The following is a 23,700-nucleotide window of genomic DNA, read 5'->3' as shown; positions in this document are numbered from 1 at the left end:
TATTTTACGCCACAATGACATAAAAACTAGTTACGTAGAAATCAAAAGTTACCGCACCAAGCCACCGAAACAATTCCAGTTGCTAAATTGTTACATTTCACATACCTTTCCAAGATGTATTCATCATCAAAAATACTGTTTTCTTTTTTTCATTTAACGCCTCTTGGAATACATTCAATATCTCAATGCGAAGTCCAAAGTTTCCTCTGAGCGAAGAGCGTCAATTTGATCAGCTGATCAATGAGTGCGCTGGCGGGAGGTCAAAAGTTTTTGTCTCGAGCAAGGCAACAAAAGACGTTCGAAATACGTAAGGAAAGGATAAACATCGGCGTATGTAAAAAAAAAAAAGTCAAACTAAACGTCAAATCCTCAAATCATTTGATTATGGCGGATGGTTGTGGGGAAGATGACATCCCTAAAGGGATACGAAATAAGAGTGGAAAGAAAAGTAATGACACAGACGAAGACAATGATCAAGATGACGAAACTGCTGAACCTGATTTGGGCATCAGTGGGGAACGTAAATTTCAAAAGAAGGGTCCGGAACATATAGCAGGTAAGTCTAGGTTAGGCAAAACGAAAACTCAGTAATATTGCCGCAAGTCATTCGTTCACGCATTAGATGGAAAATAGTTGTAACAAATACTGGTTTAACTGGCCGTTCTATTTAGTTATATGCATGTCACAATTCCCCCTCCCCCCCCCCCCCTAAACACACACTAATATGACCAGTAGATTAAAATTATTCACTATTTTGGCAGGGATTTTAAGCCCAGGTGCTGGCGTTGCTATTTTAGGGGTCAATTTACCTCACTTATAGTATTTGATTGTGAGTTACAAATTCCACCTTGCGTGTATGTAGATTTTTTAAGAATTAGACCCTATTTTGTAAGCCCTTCCATACACAAAGGAAAAATTCTGAAACTCTATCCACAATACCTGGAAACAATGTCAAGACCCATAGAGCAAGATGAGAGTGGCTAACATTTATAATAATATGCTATTGTGATGAAATACCAATGTTAAGTATTGTTAACAAAACAAAATTTGTATGAAAGAATAATTGCCAAAGGTTTTTATTCAACTATGTGGTGTAGCAGCCACATGTAATTATTTTGTAAAATAACTGCTTTTAGATAAACAAATGCAAAACAAAATGAAATTGAATTAAATTAAATTTTTTAAATTTAGTTATGTTGCTCTAAATATGAGGAAGTTACCTACGCCATGCGGACCAAGAGCAGGTGCCTGAAACTGGCAGAGTCAAAAGCAGACTGAAAATTTTTTTTATATTTGTTATTGTCTTTTCTTGTGCTGCTTCTATTGCCCCACCGTCAATTGTGCAGCTGTTAGCCTAGTTTTATGTTTCCAGGGGTTTATTTTAAGTTAGTCGGAAAGGAGTTCCAGATCATAAAATGACGATTATCGCAAGATTTCACGTGTTGGGTATATTCTAAACTACATTTGGCATCTCGATTCTCACTGGCCGCCGATCGGGAGAGCCCGACTGCTACCATGTTGTCAGAACCTGACTTTACGATCGGCAACTTGCATTCAACATGGTGGCTTGGAAGCGTAGTGGCAACAGCTATTTATAAGCAGATATTCAAACATTCAGTGTTTAAGCACTACTCATTGGGCACATGACTTTTGGACAAGCTGTCCCAATACTGTATCTTCATGGCTTATAAAAAAATAAAAATAAAGGATTTCTTGAAGTAGGTAAATCAAAATACACTTAGGCTTTTGTGATTTCTGTTTAACTAGGTACCTATTATTCTAGTATTTACGACTTATAATATGGTTTTATCACCATAATTGTGTAAGGTAGGAATGGCAGAGTGGTCTAGGTTTAGATCTAGTTACTCATGGAAAATAGTTTTCTTGAGTTCAAATCTTCCTAATATAATTTTTTTGTTTTTGTTGGTTTTTAAACATTCTTTCTTGTTTTAAGATATGTTCTAAAGACTTTATTTTCGTTTAAACAAATAAGGTAAAAGGTTTTATTTTGTTATGCGAGATTACCGGAGAATGCACGGATAAAGTAAGGCGCTACAAGCTAAACTGTATAGTTTAATGTCACAATAAAGAGCTACTACTAGCTCGCTGTAGGAAAGGTTTTGATGAAGATTAAAAACTGACGAAAACTAGCTTCTACTGCGCAGCTTAATTTCCCCCCTTCCTTCTTTGCGACAGAGAATTTCCGTCACTCCCCTCTCTGTCGCAAAGAAGGGAGGGGGGAACCTAAGCTGCGTGGTAGAAGCTAGTTTTCGTCAGTTTTTAATCTCCATCAAAACCTTTCCTACAGCGAGCCAGTAGTAAAATTATTTGTCCTTATTTTTTGTAGATGAAAATAATTTCTAAATCACTTTGAAGAATAAAATTAAAAAAAATCAGTTTGTTGGAAAACCGAGCCTAAAATATTCTCGTGCAGCAGTATGCCTTACAATGCAGTTACCTAACTGCCAAGCTTAATCTACTGTAGTTTATAGTTTATACTATAATATATAACCATGTTTAAAAGTGCTGAGTATGCTTGAGAATAAGGGTGTAGGCCCCCTATTTATTTTTGATTAATCATTAATTTATTTCAAACTTTTAAAAGCTTAGCCTTTAAGTGTTTCAATGTTTTATGTAAAAATTTACCTATTAACCATACACTGTATTGAACTTAAGTTCCATTGTTACATCGTGGTAAACAAAGACACTAGGTTTCTTTCATTTGTGACACTGTATTATAAATAAAATGTACTGTTACACATTTTTACAGTGTCTGGCCTTTTGTAAGCATAGAGTTTATATAAGTAGCTACGATTTGATGATAAATTATAAAGATTTAGCTGCTGTTTAGTGTCATCGTGTTGTTTTTCTGGAACGCTTGGGATGGGGATGCAGGAGAGAAGGGATAGAAAATAGTTAGATCTGAACATTGCCGAAAGAGTGACTTAAAATAGCATTTCAAAGACTTCTCGGTAAGGGCTTGACCACACTGGACGCAACGAGATGAGATATGACGAGACTGTCTCCAGCAGCCTGGCCACACTGAACTGTCGCAGTATCATACGAGACACGTGCTGAAGATGTTAAAGAGGAAGTTTGTACTTACAGAATCTTCAATATTAATCTAAAGGGCTGTTTACGACAGGAAGGTAAGACTGTATCCTAAAAGACAACTTGATAATGATTGTACTGTTTTTAACTACAGCCATTCGGGGAAAAGAAAAGTAATTGGGTGTGTCTTTGGCATAATTTCTCAAAAATGGAGATTGTCACTCAAAAGTATTAAAGTGCCATCAGACAAAGCAGAATTATATATTAAAACAAATTGTTTACTGCATAATATTTGCATTAAAAAAGTGCAAGAAAAAAATAAATGTTAGTTATCCTGTGATGCAAGGAGAAGAAAATATATGTATGCAGCACAGAAAACTATCACATTTTGTGCAAGCAAACAGCGATGTCTTTGCTGGCTACTTCAACACTCCAGAAGGAGCAATTCCACAACAGTTTTTAATATAAAGAAGATATCAAGGAAAAAATTTTACATTGTGTGTATTGTTGCAAACCTTCATCTAAGTAAAACTTTTATCGCGAGAATAAGTGTTGGGACCTAAAGTGCTGCCGTTGAATAGTGCACAGTGATTTGCTATTGTTGCATCTCACTACTACGTATATAAACATTAAATTCTAACTATGTGGATGAACAGTGCACAGTGATTTGTTATTGTTGCAGCTCAACAACTTAAGCTCATGTCCTATAATAATTTTTTTGCATAAACTGCACTATCAACTTTTCTGCATCCATGTTTGAGGCAAGCGACAAGAACATCTCCTAAGCAAACAGAGACTTGTCGCACTGATATTTGTCGCTAGGTGTCGCATCGTGTCTTGAATCACTCGGTGTGGCCACCCACATTAGAAGCATTTTTTTACTCCCAAGTGTCTCATCGCATCCAGTGTGGCCAAGCCCTTAAACTGATTTGTTCCGAGTGGCGAGTAAGCAGTATGTTGAAATCAGTATTGAAAGCTTACGATAGACTAAACTGTAAACTTAGACTAAACCCCAAGGCTTCTGTCCCATCACATTACTGGGCTATTGTGGCTCCAGCTGTGCTGATTGGGCACATTTCTTTTTGACTTTCTAATGTGTCTTATTTCAAGCTGTCCCAATACTGTCGCTTGATGCCTTGTAAATAAATAAAAATAATAAACATCACTTTTATAATTTATTCCATGGTAAACAATGAACAACAATAAAATAAAAACATTTAATTAATACAAAAGTCTAAACAAAACTATAAGAGAGATCGATATTCACAGAGTAAAAAAAAATCATTTAATAAGCATTTCTTTGTATTTAAAGTACTAATAAGCTATATTTTTATATAACAAATGGTTTTGTAAGCCTAATTTCTGTATTTCTTTACTTATGCACAGGCATGCTTGTGCAAGTGGGTAATAGCTTGAAATCACTTTTTAAAAATTAGGTTTGTAAAAACAAGCTAACAATCTGGTAAAACAAATAAAGAAGGAAAAGCTGTATATTTTTTTGGGTTAGAAAGGGGGGGGGGGGGGGGTGGATAACTGCATTCAAGCATCTTTAATATTCACTGTGGCAGGTCTGAGCATCTGTCCTTGGTGTTGTCAGAGGACAGGTCAGTGAAACCCCAATGGCCAAGAAACATGCCAATTTTAGTTCAGGCTTGAGGGGTTGACATTAATTTATTTTAAAATAAAAAACAATTTACAATACATTCATCATTCTGGCTTAATCAGCATTGTAAGACTTCAAGTGTATTTATTTTATATTCTAAAAAAAAATTGGTATTATAAAGGCAATATTTACGCTTTATAGAAAGTAAATATTTAATTTTTTATGTAATATTTATTTAGTTTCTTTATATTTCATTTCTTATGTTTATTTTGACTCTGTGATCAACCCAGACTGTAAATTTCTTTCGTTATTGTTTGTCTATATATTACTCTATGTTTATTTTATTTTTAAATATTGTCAAAGTTAGTATATCAGTAGTATTTTGAATTAACGATTAATTTAAAGATGAACACATCAGAAATAGTCAGTAATTTTATTATCTTTTGTTATAAAACAAATGAAAGAAAATTGTTTATTAGTGAGGAAAAAATATTCTTTAGAACGAATGGAGACTTGATCGAGACAGCAGCTAAAACGCAACACATTTTGAAATTGATATATAATTTAATACATTTATTCAAAGATTGAAAAACACAGTTTCGCTGAGCATGCAGTCACACAAGAACTTTACTCTTTTCTGTGGGGATACAATAAAAAAATTGTGTACACTGAGATAACGAAATCCAACACCTTAAAGAGAGGGTCGCAGCAGCAGTTGCAACTGTAACTGTGGACATGATACAAAAGACGTGTTAGGAGATTTAATGCTGTCTAGACATCGCCAGAGCTAAAATGGCACCCATATTGAAGTGTACAAAGCTAAATCATAAACTTTAAAATTTTCTGAACATTTTTTTAATTGCCATTAAATAACTTATTTTACAATAACAGTTTAGAATTTGGGCAGTCATTTGCAATGATTTTGTATATGAAGTGTCTTTATTTAATACTCTTTTTGTGGTTTCCTACTTTCAATAATTTTGTTTTTTACTAGATTTTTGTCTTTGTCAATTGCAGGAACAATTAATGGTCTTCAGAGAAGAGAGGACAATCCATTTTCTTTTAAACATTTTTTGAAACGAGACTCAAGCTCCAACTTCCACAGGACTGGCGCTCGACCAAAAGTGTACGTACCACCTGAGAGTTTGGACAGGGAAAACTCGCCACCCGCGGATCGCGATGTGGATGGAGGCCCATTCGACTGCAGCACGGGGCCAAGGCACGCCGGCACGCCGGAGCTAACGTCCGTGCTGCCCGACTTCGTGCAGGATCACCTGGTGGTCGAACAGTGCTACCTGGGCCACTCGGTCTCGTCCAAGTCCCCACAGCTGGCGGTCGACTTCGACAACTTGCCCGACTTTGCCCGGGACGAGTGCCAGTCACGGCGATGGGACGAGCCAGAGAGCATTCCACCGGACCTGGCCGACGCTGGGACGAGCCCACTGGACCTGCCGCAGGAGCCGAGTGGCGGCCTTCCGTTCGACCTGCCGCTGACAACGGGCGGTGGGGGGCTGGTGCCTGCGACCGGGTCCCAGGGGGGGGAGCCCGGGAAATCCAAGCGGCTGCCCGACTTCCTCTCGGACGGCCCGATCCTCAGCGACCGGCAGGACGCGTCGCAGTCCAGCAATGGCACAAGTAGCGTGGACATGGTCTCTGATTCTTCCGACCACACGCACCAGAGGGTAACAAAAGCTTATTGTGTCACTCACTTGCTGTAGCTGGTGTCATTTATAAAGTATTTACTTCTTTTCTTTGTGTGTCACAGTTAACTCTCGAGAATGAAAGGCTGAGAAGAGAACTTGAAGGGTCAAGGAGACAGCTATCAGAGCAGGCTAGAAGGTGTGGTATTGTGGTATAATGTTTTATAATTAGTCTCCACACCTCTTTACATAGTTTTCTCTCTCTTAGAAACAATTTTGAGAGTTGCTTGCAAGTTATAGTGCTACAGTTGAGATTAAACTTCAATTCCGTGGATCATGTTTAGTGCGGTGAAGTTCTTAACTCTTTAGCAACTTTTAGAAATACACCCCTTCTCTTGATCAAAATAATGAGTAACACCTTCTTACAACATACAACAATTGTGCTTTTATGGATATTTGAAGCAGTTTTATTGATAAGTATGACTGCATGAATAAAATCACCTACCTGGTTCCAGTGTCTAGAATAACCATTACAGCTTATAATGTTTGAAACATTTTAGAGAAATTATCCGAAGACTGTGATGTTGGCAATACTTCCTGCATGCATATTCCTTTCGTGTTTAGTAATATTTAAGCATTTTACTCTGCAACTTTTATAAGTACATAACTAATATAAGTTTGTACGCTGTGTGTTAGGGTTCAAGTCCTAGAGAAGGAGTTGCTCATTCTGCGCTCGAAGGAACACGAAGAAACCACGACACTGGAAAAAGCAATTGAACAAGTGGAGGACAATTTGAAGAGGACTACAGTATGTATCTTGCATGTATTACTCATTAATTATTAACAATATTTTGAATATTTTAGAGCTAGAAGAAATACATTAAATTAGGTGAATACTTTGTGAGACTGTCCAGGATTTTTCAGACGTGGTTAGTGATGCTCATAGCTGTATAGCATTGACTTACGAGCAGCTTTAGCTACAGCAAGAAAGTCACCTTAATGGTGATGTGAGATCTCACAGTCTGTGCCTGTCAGACTCTCAATGACTGTTCGCTATGGATTGTCATGAGACATTGGACTCACATTCTGAAGCCTGTGGCTTCCCAAGATCACTCCAGGCAAATGCTGGGATTGTTCTGTGGAGGCACTTCCTGTGTTGTGTTACATGTTGCTGTCTGTAGTGACCTTGACAGATTATTGGTGTGTGACTACGACTAAGATTGGGTTTAGAAACTATGCAAGATGCGAAAATCTCAACTGCGACGTTTTCAAATATCCATTTATAAACTACGCACAGCATAAAACCCCAATGCAGGCATCAGCCAACTTCCAACTTCTAGTGTTTCGGTTTGTGTGTTCATCTTCCATATTTTGAATAAAATGTTCTAAAAATTTATGTTATAGAAGGCAACAGTGTTGTTTTTATTATGTAAACATGTTTTCTTTTGTTAAACTTCTACACAGTGAACAAAAATAATTTAAATCAAATTATATACAATTTAATATGTTTTCATAATAAATATGATCCATCATAAGAAGCCATGTTTTACATTTCAAGTTGTAAGGTTGGTGATGACGTGCATTATTAACAACCTTGAGAGCCATTCCATTTCAATTCAGGCAGGAGCGTGTCAGGTCACCATCTCGGATTTGCTTTAAAAAATTACAGCAGTTACAACCAGTGCAGACAAGAAGTATGCCAAAAGGATTTTGTCCCAAAAATTTTTTTCCCCATGTTATAGCCTTTTGAAGTTGGTTCGAAATCAAAAAAGGTGGAAAAAGGGGTGTTTTTTTAAATGAGCGGCATTTCAAAACTATTATACTGATTTTGTTGATTTTTTTTTTATTTTGTACCTATTATAGTGAACTACAGAGTGGAATAGTTCCAATGAGCCCAACGACAATATCTTTAAGGGGGGGAAACTAAAGAATTTGGCAAAAAATTTGAATTTTTTTGAATTTTCAAAAAAAAAATTTTATGTGGAATAATCAATTTTCATAAAAAGTAATTGTGGTAATATGTGGACCTATTACAGTAGTTGTACAGGAAAAATTGTTTTTAATTCTATGATGCATGGAATTATTAAAATTTAACTTTAAAATTTTCAAAATTTGACAAAAGTGCCATTTTTGATTGAAAATTACTCAAAAATCCCATATTTTAAAAATCTGAAAATTTGTAACTTTGTAGTCCTCACCTTTAGTAATAGCATGCACTTTGTTGGATAGTGTGTTTTTGCCTGTAAACATTTCTAGAATTTTTTGAAAATGTAATTTTCTTACATTTTCTAAGGTCTGCACACTCAATTAACAAATGTTTTGTTAGTTTCCAAAAAGTGAGATGTAATTTGTAAATTGGGGAAACCTTGGGAATTACAAAAGGAGTGTCTGTGTATACATTATCACATTAACATAATATGCACAATACATATACACACATATAATACATATGCATACTCTTTAACTTGCATGAAAACCAAAATTTCAAAGTAAAATTGAAACCAACAATATGTACCTATAATTAATTATATGTAGACTGCTTACCCTTCCTCAACTATATGTAACATATATTGACAAACTTCCTAAAATATTATTTGGCTGATTAAAGACAGTAGATCTGCTGGATCTTCATCAACTCAGCTTTGTCGAAAGTGTGGAGTCTTGCTGATTGTCCAAGTGGAGTAGGATTGCTTACTGCTAACAAAACATTTTGTAGTGGCACCGGACATTCATCCTTCTTCTTTCCAGATTCCTGTGGCCACTGAAACCCTTTAGCTGGACCATGGGGATGCATAAAAGACACTGTCATGTCGTTCAACTCTTTAGATATACCAGTGATCTATCCCATCCACCAATTCTGATCGTATACACAAGCAACGAACTGGCCTACTTGGAAATCATTTATTGAATAATGTGTTTTAATCTGGTTAGATTGTACAACTATTTCTATTTTATCTTTAATTGTGCGTCCCATGTATGTCTCATTTTTAATCAGCCAGTAATGTTTCGATTGTATTCCAACAACTGGTTTTACAGTAGCCCATTCTTTTTCCTTAGATGACCTATACGTTTGAATTGTTTTACTTTCAAGAGCCAATAGAGTTATCTTTGGTACAAGGTTACCTACTTCAGCAACAAATGAAGCAGAATCTCTAATGGCATTAACACACTCTGCCCGAAGATTGAACTTAGTTGCAAAGTGTGTACACAAACCACCTATTGCATCACATGCACTTTTGCCATGCCCTGTAGCAGAAAAAAATCCATTTTTTTTCAACAGTTTGAGTATTTTTACATAGTTCATACAGCTGAAACCTATTTTTGAAATGTCCAGCTGCCCCATCTGTAATGTACACTATTGAACTCAAAAGTTCTAACTGACAAAATTTTGAAATTTCCAGTTTTATAACCTCTAAAGCACAGAGAACGTGAGCAGAGTCGTGAGCTATATCATCAGATACTATAACAAAACTTCTTATTTCCGCACCAAAGTATGCAACACAGGTAAACAGTGAAAGCTGATCAGTTTGCCAGTGGTAAGTTTGGATTTCATCAGGCAATACAACTGACCAGTTCTCAGCAAAATCAAAATGTAAAACAAGAGCATTATTTTGTTGGACAGAACTTCTTGCTTCAGCTATTCCTTCCCTTTGTATTTTCCTAATGTAACTGTGAGGAATAGCTTTTTTAACCCAATGCCTTACATGTTCCAGAAAATTATTTACAGATACAGTTTTTTTTATGAGGTCACCATGTTCCCAAATCGCAAATGTAACTTCTTCCCCTTCATCCAAGCCAAAGTTTTCAACAGTTAATGTTTCTGTGCCAGGACAGTCACCACACTCCTCGAGCCAGCAATCTTCATTCCTTGTTTCGTCACACAAACACTTCAGTAGAAGATAGTCTTCATCAATTTGGTTATTTGTTACATTTCGAAGAGCTACACAGATAAGTTGCATGTTACTGCAGTAAATACAAGAACACACAGTCTGTTCTGGCTGAATTTTCACCCATCTTGGTCTTAAGGCATAAAACTTTGAAAGACTAATTTCTATAAGAGGATTATCTTTTTTGAATGCTTTGTATGCCTCTTTGATGGACCTTGTCATGAATCTTTTAACCTTTTTTACTTTCTCGACATTACCATCCTTAATGCAAATAACATCTTTTTTGTTTGGACTTTCCCTTGAACAGTCTTTACTATCTTCTAGCATTGAATATATATAATGTATAGAAGTCGCGAGCCCAGGTTAAATTTTCTGCCAGGTTTCTCAGAAGATTTGTTGTAGTTCCAAGCTCCGCCGCTGCGATCGCTTCAATCGCTGGGTATCGACAGCGCACGCCCCTAGCGGTCTTAGGGCGTACTAGGTTAACCAGCCAGTCACCCTCCCATATACGGGAAGCTATTATCAGCACCGTTCGGCGACCTTGACAATAAGTATTCCTTACCACTGTCTTTGAGAGCCACGGAACCACGGGAGAAGACAAGTCACTGGGATCACTGTATGGAGGGATTGTGTACCCTAGTAACGTGAAAATTAGCTTCTAAGAACTTTGTATCAGGCCTACAGTCAGTGTTGAGTTTAAAATATTATTTAATTTAAAAGTTATATACATACTTATTTTAACTTTATTTCGCATTGATGATTTTATAGTGTCAAACATTTTGGCGGGTAAGAAATGTGCGTACACGGGCTGTCAGAATACGAGGTTCAGTTCACGAGGCACATCAATGTTCCGTTTTCCAGTTAAAAATAAGGACAGGGAAGTTGTGAATTATAACTTGCCAATTTTGTTTTACATTATGTATCAGTTAGATACTGTGTAAAGAAAAAGTTGACGCGAGTATGCGAGGAAGGTCCTAATTATTTAATATGAATTACTATAGAATTCTTTTCTTTTATATTTAAAATATCCACGTTTTTATTACTTTAAAAAAACTAATTGGATTACAACACACACATATTTTTAATTTCATCATTTTGATTAAAACCGAGTGAACGCTAGTTAATTTTCGATGTAAATTTTAATAAACGCAAAGTTTTAGCCAAGTATTACCCACGCCGTCTGTTTCACATAAAATGCATTGTTTGGCAAGCGTTTCAACAAAAATTTTAAGATTGATTGCAAAATGTGCTTAAGAAATAACTAAACAATAATTATTTGTGAGTAGATAGACTGCAGCTGCATTAGTATTTTTTTTGGTTTATTACTTTACAATATTAGGATGTTAGTAGCTTAATGATCGCTGTTAAAAAAGGTAATGTGAAAAATTTTGCGTTTATTTACAAGAGAACGTACTTTGTAAGTGGATTAGTGTAAGAAAAACATAAGTTCGAACTTTAGTTTTATACAAAAATAAAAACAAAAACGTGGTAAAAATTGGTCCACACAACCACCATAGTACTTTTTTTAAGTAGCTAAAACTGTTTAAAATGATTTGAATTCTACTGTTACTACCTAAGTTATGAACAATTTAAATTCCAGAATATTTTATTATATATCCAGAAAAAAAATTAGCATGGAAGACACTAGCCCAGTCAAAGTAAATCATGTGCTCAAATTCAATCCGATGTTTATGATTTTGTGTTACAATTGTTCAGTGGTCTGCACGTAATGTCACATCAACAGTCATGATAAATAGGAAATGATAATGTAATTGACATATTTTGGGAAAATAGATGAATCAGTACCACTTGTCGGCTATATGACTGTGTAGTAAGAATTCACCATTAAGAACAAAGTCAGCGTTCTCCAACACTCCAAGTCCAAATTCTCCCTTGTCACATAAAACAAGCGGGGTTGCTTTCTTGGTTTTGCGTATCCCAGCTTCGTTAAAGAGAGCTAAATGAAATGGAGCCAACTCATACTGCGTATACATGATCAAGTCATCCTATTTTTCTTCACTTATCGTTATCCTCTGGAAAACTAACAAATTATAAATAAATGAGCTATTACAATTGAAAGTAATTGTGTAGCTAATATTCGCCAGAGTGAGAGCTTGATCTTTTCGTGACAATGCTTGATTAGAATTTTTCCAACATTACACTGTATTGATTGCTTGCCAATTACTATAGCATTGAAAAAGGTAACTGTGGCATCCCCTACTAGTCCAGTTGCTATAGACATGATTTGTTGTGATCCAGGAAATGGTGGGTGATTATTTAGCTAAGCAGAGATATTATATTGATCTGTGGCATCCCTACTTATTCGAGATTGTTAGAAATCAAGTTGTTCAAAGATATAAAATGAATACCGCATAACTCTTCAATGATGAACAGATGCAGTTTCAGTCATCCCCAAAGTCCACTCGCTCCAAAAATTATCAGTGAATCCTCGTCCTCGTGTGAGGCTCCCAACAATTTTCATGTTACGCATTTAAGTCTGTTCTTTGGTCTGTCTGACCAAACACTATCAGTTTCTTTTCTTTGAGAAGTGAGTGACCCTGATATGCAAAATTTTTGAATTCTGGGGTCATCATGGACTCTAGCTTAAACATGTCTTGTAAAGTCAAGTGACAGCATTTGGCATCTGGACACTACTAAATACGTGTAAAGTGTAACAAAAATATCGGATTTAATTCGACAACGAGCAAAATTTTAGCATATTTTGACTGGGCTATTCCTTCATTAGAACTATTGCTAGTTTGAAAGCTTTCATCAAACGTTTCTGACAACTAATCTCAGTCCTGAGATATGACAGTTGATTATTCCTCTGTGGTTTACACGATCATATTTTTACATATTTCACAGATATTAAACAAACACGTACATTTTCTAACGAGTAATTGATTTATAAACCTCCCTCTATACGTGTCAGTGATTGCACGTGTGTAAGTCGTTTGCTAAAGCTCGACAATGAAATATTTTACATTAGTTAATGTTTTAAAAAAGAGTACTTAATAATGAGATTATTTCACTTAACGTATAAAACGTATACGTAACGTATAACTAGGGACAATAACATAATAGTTTTGTTAAATGTCATTAGATGGCATTGTGCATGTTTCGTATCGTTAAGAATGTACGGAAGTAAACGTTACAAAAATTTTATACGCAATGGAAGAGTTTTATATACTGATATTTAGAATGAAATAATTCTTTAACATTTATTTTGTACTCTGTTTTCTTTTTGTTTTGTTTAAGTTGTTAAATGATATTTAAATTTATTGTGCATATACATATAATATAAGGTAAATACAGCTGTGGTACATGGGAACTTGCACGATTACAATTTTGCTCAAAATTACTGGGCCTCATTTAGCCACAGTCTGTTTCACTTAAGGTGGCTTTAAATTACATTTATTGGGACGGCTTAAGTCTTTGGCCGCTGAATATTTTACTGTAAAATAAACAAAAAAATATTAATACATGATTAGCTAGTCTTGCACTACATGAATATGTGTTAGTTTTGTTTATTGTTTCACAAATTCTTAATGCTTCACATAATTCATATGTCAAAGTCTCAAATTTCATTGTACGACCTGTCAAAAATGTCATCTACTATGATAGGATTATGATGTGGCTTCTTACATTGAAAGTTTTTGTGCATGTAAATAAACTCTTCAAACAACTCTAGAATAGGTACAGAGAAATGTTTTTCGCAAGAGTTTTATACACCAACTTATCTCAAAGTTACTGAGCCCTCATTATTTGAAAATTATGATGATGATAAAATAGTACGTATATTCATTTGTTTGTGGTATTTTTGTTTTACTTCCACCCATTTGAATTCATATTAAAGTGGATTCTTTGAGGTACTTTAATTGATTTGGTGAATAAAATAATTATTTTATATCCAATGGACCAATTTTTATTCAAATATAATAATTATTACACCATCTGGAATCAAACACCAATGAATTGCTGATTTATGTGTCTGTTTTTAAATAATTGTGTAATATTTCAAGAAATTATTTTTTTGCTTTCGGTTCTTTAAACAAAATACATTTGTGTTAAATATATTTACGCATCTTTTTGACGAGCATAACCTCCCGCCTTGTCAATGCGCTGGCCCTCCACACAGCAACGGAAACAAAATACAAAAAAAGAGAGAGAGAGCGAGAAAGAGAGAGAGATAATACGCGCGCGACCTTGAGACAAGCGATACTATAGCGCTCTAGCGGGGGAGACACTAACCACGAGTGCCTTCTTTTCGAAAGCAGAGCTGTCTGGCGGGGGAGCTTCCAACTACCTCAGTTTGGATTCCAAAACCGGCAGAATAAATCGTATCCCCTCGCGACTTCTATATGTTATATATATTCAATGCTTCTAGGTAATATGATAATGCTAGATCTTGTACCTGTGTAGGTAAAGGATGTCCACTATAGGGGTCAGGTTGAGCATAAATTCCCTTATTTTTTATAACTGTGCGACATTTATCAATGAGGTACTTTGACACTGAAGGTAATTTTTCCTTCAATACAGTTTTACTAAATGTTTGTGGTACCAATGTTAGTAGCTGTACTTTTCCATTGTAGTTACAAGTATGAAGAGCTGAGTCAATATTCGAAAACCATAGACTACAATTGACACACACAGGCATTTCATCATCAGACTCACTTGAAAGATGCACGTGATATATGTCTTGTAATTTGTTCACAGCAGAAGTTTTTAACTCATCAACTAATTTTATCTTCTTTTTCCTCTCATAACCTTCTCTCCTATCCAATCTCACCTCTGAAGGGGATTTCAATGGTGATACTTCTACATTTAATGTTTTAATGAGACTGCTATTTAAAACACTTACTAGTTCATCCTCCGGAATAAAATTCTCTGATGTGGATGTTTCTTCTGCATCTTCAGCAAGTTCCAGAAATTTCTTTTTATAAAAAGTAACACAGTTGCTACACAAAATATCATTTTTATTTACTGAAACAGATACACCCACAAACTTTTGAATATCATCTGCTAAATCATTCACCTTACACATCCTCACACATTTACTTTTATACACACTTTTTTTGTGCCTTTTAATGTAGTCCACACATTTAATTCTCTCCGTACTATGAAAGTCAGACATGATTTAGTTCACTAGCTGAACATCACCCATGAACACACACAACACAACTGTAACAGCAAAAGTTTGGGAATTCCCTTGTAGTCTTGTAGTTGATTCCCCCTATGGTCACCAGGGATTTCCCTCAAGCTACCAGGGATTCCCCTTACAGCAAGCGCCTGGGAATATTCAGATAGGGACTCCCCCTTCATATTTCCCAAGGTTTCCCCTCATACAAAACCAGTTACAAATTATCACATACTATTTAGATACCAACAAAACATTTATTAATTGAGCATGCACAACATACAAAAGGTAATGACATTACATTTTCAAAAAATTCTAGAAATGTTTACAGGCAAAAACACACTATCCAACAAAGTGCATGCTATTAATAAAGGTGAGGACTACAAAGTTACAAAATTTCAGATTTTTAAAATATGGGGTTTTTCAGTAATTTTCAATCAAAAATGGCACTTTTGTCAAATTTTGAAAATTTTAAAGTTAAATTTTAATAATTCCATGCATCATAGAATTAAAAACAATTTTTCCTGTAAAACTACTGTAATAGGTCTACATATTACCAGAATTACTTTTTATGAAAATTGATTATTCCACATAAAAATTTTTTTTTGAAAATCCAAAAAAATCTAAATTTTTTGCCAAATTTTTTAGTTTCCCCCCCCTTAAAGATATTGTCGTTGGGCTCATTGGAACTATTCCACTCTGTAGTTCACTATAATAGGTACAAAATAAAAAAAAAATCAACAAAATCAGTAAAATAGTTTTGAAATGCCGCTCATTTAAAAAACACCCCTTTTTCCACCTTTTTTGATTTTGAACCAACTTCAAAAGGCTATAACATGGGGAAAAAATTTTTTGGGACAAAATCCTTTTGGCATACTTCTTGTCTGCACTGGTTGTAACTGCTGTAATTTTTTAAAGCAAATCTGAGATGGTGACCTGACACATTATCTTGCTAACTGCCTGAATTGAGGTGGAATGGCTCTTGATTTTCTTGCATTGGTTGTGTGTTGGGAACTTTGCATCCCTTGCATAGTTTATAAAACTGGCCTAAAGGACACTTAATGATAACAGGATGTGGCTAACAGCTAAACAAAAGACATTGTGTTGGTGCTGTAGATGTCACCACTTACAGGTACTCTGTAGTGAATTTTTTTTGTTATAGCATAAGGAGTTATCCCTTAAGAAGTTTCAGAATCGTAGAAAAATTTTAAAGCTGTAATGTTTTTGGGTTGGAAAGTGCAGCCTGAAATGCATAGGTAATTTTTTTTTTTTCTGTGGTTATGAATACCTGCCTTAGTGAGCGTGTAGTAAACATGCCCAAGGATCAAAGTCACTCTTAAGATGTAGCATGCTTGGCTTGATGAGAGAGTTGGGAAGCTGTGGTGTCATTGCAGAAGCGGGCGGTGACAGCGGAGAGCACGGTTTCGAAACTCAAGCAGGAGATCAAGATGCTGACGGTGAGTTTGAAGCTGGGATGGCTGAAATAATAGTATTCCTTTTAAAACTCTTGGTGTTTATCTGTGTAAGAATATAGACAGTGTTCACCACAAATAACCCTGAATGGAGAGAGGAACTTTGTGTCAAATTTGTGCCAATATTACAGATATAACATGTGCAGTTCCAGCATGATTGATTCTTCTTTGTATGTCTGCTGTTTCTAAGTCTGCATTAAAGCAGTTTCGGAGTTTTAATCCCAGTTGTTTCAAATTTATCATTTTTTTTCTTATAACATTCAATTTCTGCTATGTATACAAATTTCTAGCAATCCTAGGCATGAATATCACTCCCAAGAAACTGTTGTACAGTTTGCATATTTTCTGAAACAGAAGCTTTCCAACACTTTGTGTTTTCTAATTATTTGTTATTTCAAACAAAGATGATGGAATTACAATTTGAAATGTAACAAAGTTGAAAGTGTACCAGTCCTTGCATTACTTTTGGCTCTTAGAAAAAACTTGAAGCTCTTAAATAAGTTTAGTTTCGTCAGTGTTAGGAAATAAACACATGACGGTTGCCATGATCTGTTAGCAGTGTTGGCCTCCGAGGACTCCAGGTTATCAAATTAATAAAGTGATGTATAATTTTTGTATAGATTCTGCTAGACGTGCTGCTATATACTGCTCCCAGTTCTGAAATTTAATTGGACGCGACGTCTCTCCGTCTTGCTGTGACACTACATCAAAATGGTTAAATTTATCTTGGGGTCAGCAGCATGCTAGCAAGGAGCACATCATTCTTCAGTTTTTATGATATGCGCAAATCATATTCAAACTGGTGCACAGATGCAATGAAAGACCTTATTTTTTAGTAATCAAGGTTAATACCACAGGTAGAAACATGACAGCACAGCATTCATTGTAGCATGCAAACACGTTTGGACCAGCAAGACACTAAATTATATCATTTTTTACGAGTGCTACATTATTTTTACTTTGGCACAAATTGCAAGCAAACCATTCCTGTGTCTGTAAAACAACCTTTTACTAAGGTCCAGTCAAAATAAGACCGGCAGTTTTTCTACTTCATGACAATATGGACTTCAACTTGCAGTAGTTGTATTCATGAACTGGATTCGTAAGGGATAGCCCAATTAAGTTTTATTACAGCTTTATTAATTACTAATATTTACATTACTAATATATAATTTTACTTAAAAAAATGTTTGATCACCAATCACTGGCACTAAAAAATGTTTATTTGCAAGTCACTCAATGTCTGTCAAGTTCCACAGTTCGCACTCCTCACTGGAGCTAGGCTCAACAGTGGTTTGTCCCTTACCTCACGCCTGTCCAGACACACACACAGTCTCAATCTCTCGATCCCGTCGCTCCGCGTCGTGTAACTCTCGAGGGAGTCTCTTGCCTTCTTCCCCGATGTCACACTTCCCTTCACTTTCGAAACTCTCTTAACTCTGTTGGAACTTCCGCGGAGGCCGGTGTCGCTACTTAAGTATCTGTGCCCTTCTCGAACCGACGAGAGCAGCTGTGACGAGTTGTGTCATCCTGGGCCGACCCGACGCCCGAAACATCGAGAAAGGCAGTGTTTATACACGCCACTCCGTGTGGCGGCCTCTATAAGCCCGGAATTCCCAGGCCGCTAAAGTTGATAATAGCCCAAGGCGAGACAATGCACGGGGAGTGGAGGGGAAGGGGGTAGCAACGACCATTGTAATCTGCCAGGCATGCGTGTCATGCCTTACGTCAGTGGACAGCACGTGACACAACGTGTGACGCCAGTGGCCGTGCAGGGCTGCCTTCCTGTCTGTGTTCGTAACAATACATTTAACAAGCACACATTTAGAAACAAAATATTTAAACGTTTATAGTTTACCAGTTGTCACCACGCGCGCAAAAACAACCTGTCATTTTTTTTTTATCTAGACAAAAGAAGGCTGCTGTTTGATTGCTCTTAAATTTCAGGTCCTTTTGCCTGTCTAATAACCCCGTGTTGTGTGCAGGCCTCTACTCCTTCAGTACCGCTCCCACGCCCACCCTCACGTGAAGTTCTGTACCCGCGCTAGCTTTGGGCTGACCCTGTCCTGTGCAGGGAAGCACACGAAACAGGATATTTGTACAAGTGCCTGGTGAATCAATTTCAGAATGTTTTCGGGACCTTTCAATGAAATTTCTTACAACTTTTTTTTACATCGCATCGCATAACATAATACCGAATAGATCTACCATTCATAGGGACATACTGATTTTGTTGTTAGAAGGCTATAAAAACTATTCAGAGATGATTTCCACTCAATGTAAATGGACAGGCTGTACGCCGGGAAAATTAGAGTTTAACTTCCAGCACTTTACTTCGGGACTTTCGCAACAGTCCTTTGGATTCGTTACTGTTTTGTGATGTTCATAACCCGTAGACATCCAGACTCTGAGGAGACAGCCGCTTGCCGCTCAGCCGCCAGGGAAGCCAACTCGTGTGGGGCGGTGAACAATGTACACACAGACAGAACAGAACAGAAACAGAAAACATGTTTAAGCTGTAGAGACAAGATTTAATGGTTTTATATTTGTCCATTTTTAAAAGAGATGATTTTGTTGTTACTGTTTTTATTTTTATAAAAGCAGTTTTGTAATACTTACTCCACTGAAATCATGGTAAAAATTTATATGCTGCATTTTTATGATCAAATAATTACATATTTAGTAATAAATTGGTCTGTACAGATACATTCAGAATAATAAAAATAAATTAGTGAGCATTTGGGGTTTAAAAGTAATTCAATTAAAGATTCACAATAAAACAAATTAAGTTAATTTTTTTGATCCATGCAATTTGACACAATTTTTTGTCTTGAAATTACATTCCTTTTTTAAATTCTTAAAAGATTACTTTTTTTATAATTTGAATTAAGTTTTGGTTGAGTGCTACTTAATTCCATTATATAACTTGCATTTTGGTGTGGTATATGGTTTATTAACTTGCATTTTGGTGTTATTCGCTGTTTTGACATGCTTTTCGTTGTTATTTTGGTTTTATTGCAACTCACCAATTAATCTTGTCCCTAGCTATTAGTTATTCAGGATATTTGTTACTTGACAGATACGATGCCCTGGGGTAGCACAGTGGTGTACTCATTTTCCAGAGGATCTGGTTTTGATCTGGTTCGGTCATCCTGATATCAATTTCCTGGGTTCCAGCGATATGCTGGATGGTCCCATTCCTGGTATTCCTGGTCTGTTGTCATTGCTGGCAACCAGATATAAAAAGAATCATACGAACATAAAACAATTTAACCCGTTTATAATCTTATTCATTAATAAGCTAGTCTTTTTAATTCAGAAACTTCTTAACAGAGTTTTATTGAAGTTATACTTCTAATGCGACTTCCAATAAGGTTGCGTTAAACGTTTAACGCTACCTGGGTAGGGGTAATAGAAAGAGAGAGAGCGAGAGTGAATGCTATTGTAAGGAACTAAGTAGAGACTAAGAAATAAATAAAGATCCTGGCAGTTTGTAGTGTCGCCATATTTGTTTCAATTTTCAATACCCTTTTTGTATATTACAATTTAAATTGCAGAAAAAAATCATGTTTCATAGACACATAAATAGTGAGTGTGTGTCATTTCTCTATGTCCACGAGGTCTCGCCGCGTCAATTTTCTCCTTGGGGCGAACCCGTCCGCTTAGTTAAATAAACAGCTTTTATCGTTGAATGATTTCATGATTTATTTCATGAAAATCTGCACTCATAAAAAAGATAGCTTTATAGACTTTCGATAGGTGTCTCTCTCTCTCTCTCTCTCTCTCTCTCTGAAAATCAATCTATGAATCGTTACAAATTTATTGTCTTTATTTTTTTTTTTTTATAGTTTGATTTGATACATTATGATTTCACTAAAAATCTATTTCTACCCCTTTCTATTTTCATTTCCACATTATGAAGTTTCACTTCTTCCGCACGGAGGGACTCCACGCACTATTTTTGCATGCAATTAAAAACTATTTTTTAATGATGCCAAAGAAGTATAACTTCTCACGCGCATACCTAAATACACGCACCCGTTTTTTTTATTTTAATTACTACCAATAGCCATTTTGAGTAACCAGTCATCAGGCTAAGATGAAGTAAACATTCATTAGTACTTAATAAAATTAACATAAAGGTTGAGCGTGTGTGTTGTGGTTATCGGGACAAGTGAACGGTTGTGATGCGTTTGTTGCAGTGGGAGCTGTCTTCCCTGCAGCAGGAGAACGACCGGTTACGGACGGGTGATGCGGGGGCCAGCGGCCCGTACTTGGTCCCCAGCGAGCGCCAGTCGCAGCGCCTGGCGCAGGACCTCCGCGTGGCCGCTGGAACCGCGGAACACTCTCTCAGGTGCGTGCGTGCGCTGGGACCGGGCATGTCGACAGAGCACGCTGCTATCTTGTTACACCTTAAAGCAGGGTTTCCCGACCACTATTCCACAGCGCACTTCATGGTGTCAGGCCTCTGGGTGTGCTGCAATTGGTAAATAAAAAATTAGTATAAAAAATTTATATTAAAAAATTAATAAAATCACACATACAGGTGGTAGAAAAAATATTTTATTACAATTCTTTTAAAAATTAAAATTCAGAATAACTTTTAAAAATTAAAATCCAGAAGAAAAAATATGCAAATAACGTAGAAAATTGGTTTGGTAATATTTTATGTAGTGTGCCACTTACAGCAACAATATTTATGGTAAGGTGCAGTGATACAACGTTGGGAAACTCTGCTCTAAAGAGCCGCAGCGGTGGGTATTGGATCACTTACCTCTCAATAAAACTACCTGGGTTTGATTCCTGGTGTGGTCAAACCTAGATAAAGTTCTTGCATCTGAGAAGTGGCAGATATTGTAATTGGCCGGTGGGTTGTCTTGGGATGTACCCCTTCATCTCTCGATGATCAAGATGTTGGGCTGACATATAATCAGAATAAATAAATGTTGCATATGTAATTTGTGTCTTGAGCTCATACACTCAATATTTTGGTGGGCTACAGTCTGTGCTTTGAACTTTGCAGGCAGCTCCTGAGCGGCGTGGGTAACCTGCGCATCATCGCAGACACGATCGAGAACATGCACAAGATACAGGACCGCTCGGAAGACTTCCTGAGGGACTGCGAAGATGGCGCGGGGCCAGCCTTGTGAAGCATTTAGTGCCAAGATGTCTCCCCAAGTGCAACATTTGCTTTTATCAATGTATATAGTGTGACCTGAATTTTTTTTTAAGAAAAAAAAAGAGAATGATGAAAAAATTTTATATATAGATTTGGTAAGCAAGTACGGTGGCATGTGAGACTGCAAGTGTTTTTGTATCGAGTCAAAATCCTGCATGAATTCCTAAATATTTAATATGTGGTGATTTTGTGTGACAAATCAATAAAATGTTTAATTGTACAGATTTTTTGCATTTTGTAATTTACAACAACCTATATAAAGTCAAAAAGGAAAAGGAGGAAGTAACCCCACTGCAATAGTATCGTATTTACCGTATATACTCGTGTATAGCGCGCCCTTTTTTCCCCTCAAGTAAAGGAAAAAAATAAGGATGCGCGCTATACACGGGAAAAAAAATTTTTGGGGGAGGCGGGGAGGAGTGGAAGTCGTTAACTGCCGGTTGACGGGTGACGTTTCTGGCCAGCCCCCACACACATACGCACAAGCAACAAGGCCTCTGTTTCACACACACACACACACACACACACACACGCACACGCGCACGCGCGCGCGCAAGCTCGCACATCATGGTCTCTTGTTTATTTTTAGACCTCCCCCCTTTACAGAAAGCCAGCTCAGAAGCTAGTAAAAAGAGAGAGAGAGAAAGAGAGAATGTTGTCACCAGTTCCCCCCCCCCCCCCCCGGCAACTTCTTCGCTTCCTCCATTCCTCACCGGTGAGTCATCAAGTTCTCTGCGCCAGCTTAGCAACGTAGCGCGGCACGCCTCCCTCCCTTCCTTCCTTCCTTCCACGTACCAGTTGTGACGATATAGCGCTTCATTATCTTCCGTTTAGACAGCAGAGTTTATGTATTTTCCTGACGCATCACCACACATCAATTTAAATAATCAGGTACCACAAAATGTTAGTAAAATTTATTTATGGGGGAAAAAAAAATTTCAATTTTTTTTTTCTTTGGAATTAGTTGCAAAAATCGTGGTGCGCGCTATACACGAGGGCGCGCTATACACGAGTAAATACGGTATTTGCAGAAGGGTTGCACCTTTAAAGTTTGGGTAAAAATACAACCCTAACATTTTCACCATAAGGGTCACACCATGTATCTGTCTTCACTAGAGTTCCTTGGATACAAGTGGAGTCTTTGTGTTCGGTGTCGCAGATTATTGGTGCGTAAGAAATTCACCACTGGTGTTGACTTTGGGTTCTTTGTCTGTTTACTATGGGAGGGTGTAAGGCAGTCCACTTATTTCATTTCTCTCTTCCTCCCTAAACCCCCATATTTACCACCACTCCAGTTCCTGCACTAACTAAAAGACAGACTGCTATTTTTCATACCCTTGTTTCTCTTTCATCTATTTTATTTTATTACCCATCCAATTTCCACAAAAAGAGAAGAGGTGGCAAGCTACTCTTTGCCGGTGCCTTCTATAAAAACTAGCACCAGCAAACTTGTGCGGGGCTGGAGGAATATAAATAGTGCACTTACAAACACAGATGGCTGCAATTTTGTCATGGAATGTTCAGTTGAAAACTTAAACCTCTCGCAAAAACAATGTTTAGGCACAGTTGTGTGTCAAGCTAGACATGTTATGTAGGGTGCCAGTTCACTGACAATTCGATGACAAAGAGCGAGGACCGTCCACGCACGCACACTTCGATTTAATTTTAGATATTCTCCTTGCCTCGCCAGCGCAGCACACACGTCACTTCTGGCACTGACTGGGTGGGTGG

General features: G+C 36.8%; 2 protein-coding genes across 2 annotated transcripts in view; one reads left to right on the top strand and one right to left on the bottom strand.

The window, feature by feature from the left end:
* LOC134537734 (alanine--glyoxylate aminotransferase 2, mitochondrial) overlaps nucleotides 1–267 on the bottom strand; it is a 42,669-nt gene extending 42,402 nt beyond the window's left edge. Inside the window, exon 1 of the mRNA XM_063378489.1 lies at nucleotides 106–267. Coding sequence (XP_063234559.1) covers nucleotides 106–127 — 22 coding nt within the window. The 5' untranslated portion in view covers nucleotides 128–267. The remainder of the gene's footprint in view (nucleotides 1–105) is intronic.
* LOC134537739 (endosome-associated-trafficking regulator 1) lies at nucleotides 191–22,193 on the top strand. The gene is made up of 7 exons (XM_063378503.1): nucleotides 191–556; nucleotides 5,672–6,336; nucleotides 6,420–6,493; nucleotides 6,991–7,102; nucleotides 16,713–16,775; nucleotides 20,993–21,144; nucleotides 21,814–22,193. The coding sequence occupies exons 1-7, from the start codon at nucleotides 241–243 to the stop codon at nucleotides 21,938–21,940; spliced, it is 1,509 nt and encodes a 502-aa protein (XP_063234573.1). The 5' UTR covers nucleotides 191–240; the 3' UTR covers nucleotides 21,941–22,193.
* Nucleotides 22,194–23,700: the final 1,507 nt, after the last annotated feature.

The sequence above is a fragment of the Bacillus rossius genome, chromosome 1 (genome assembly GCF_032445375.1).
Source record: "Bacillus rossius redtenbacheri isolate Brsri chromosome 1, Brsri_v3, whole genome shotgun sequence".
Lineage (NCBI taxonomy): Eukaryota > Metazoa > Arthropoda > Insecta > Phasmatodea > Bacillidae > Bacillus > Bacillus rossius.
This window is presented reverse-complemented; position numbering and strand designations above follow the sequence as displayed.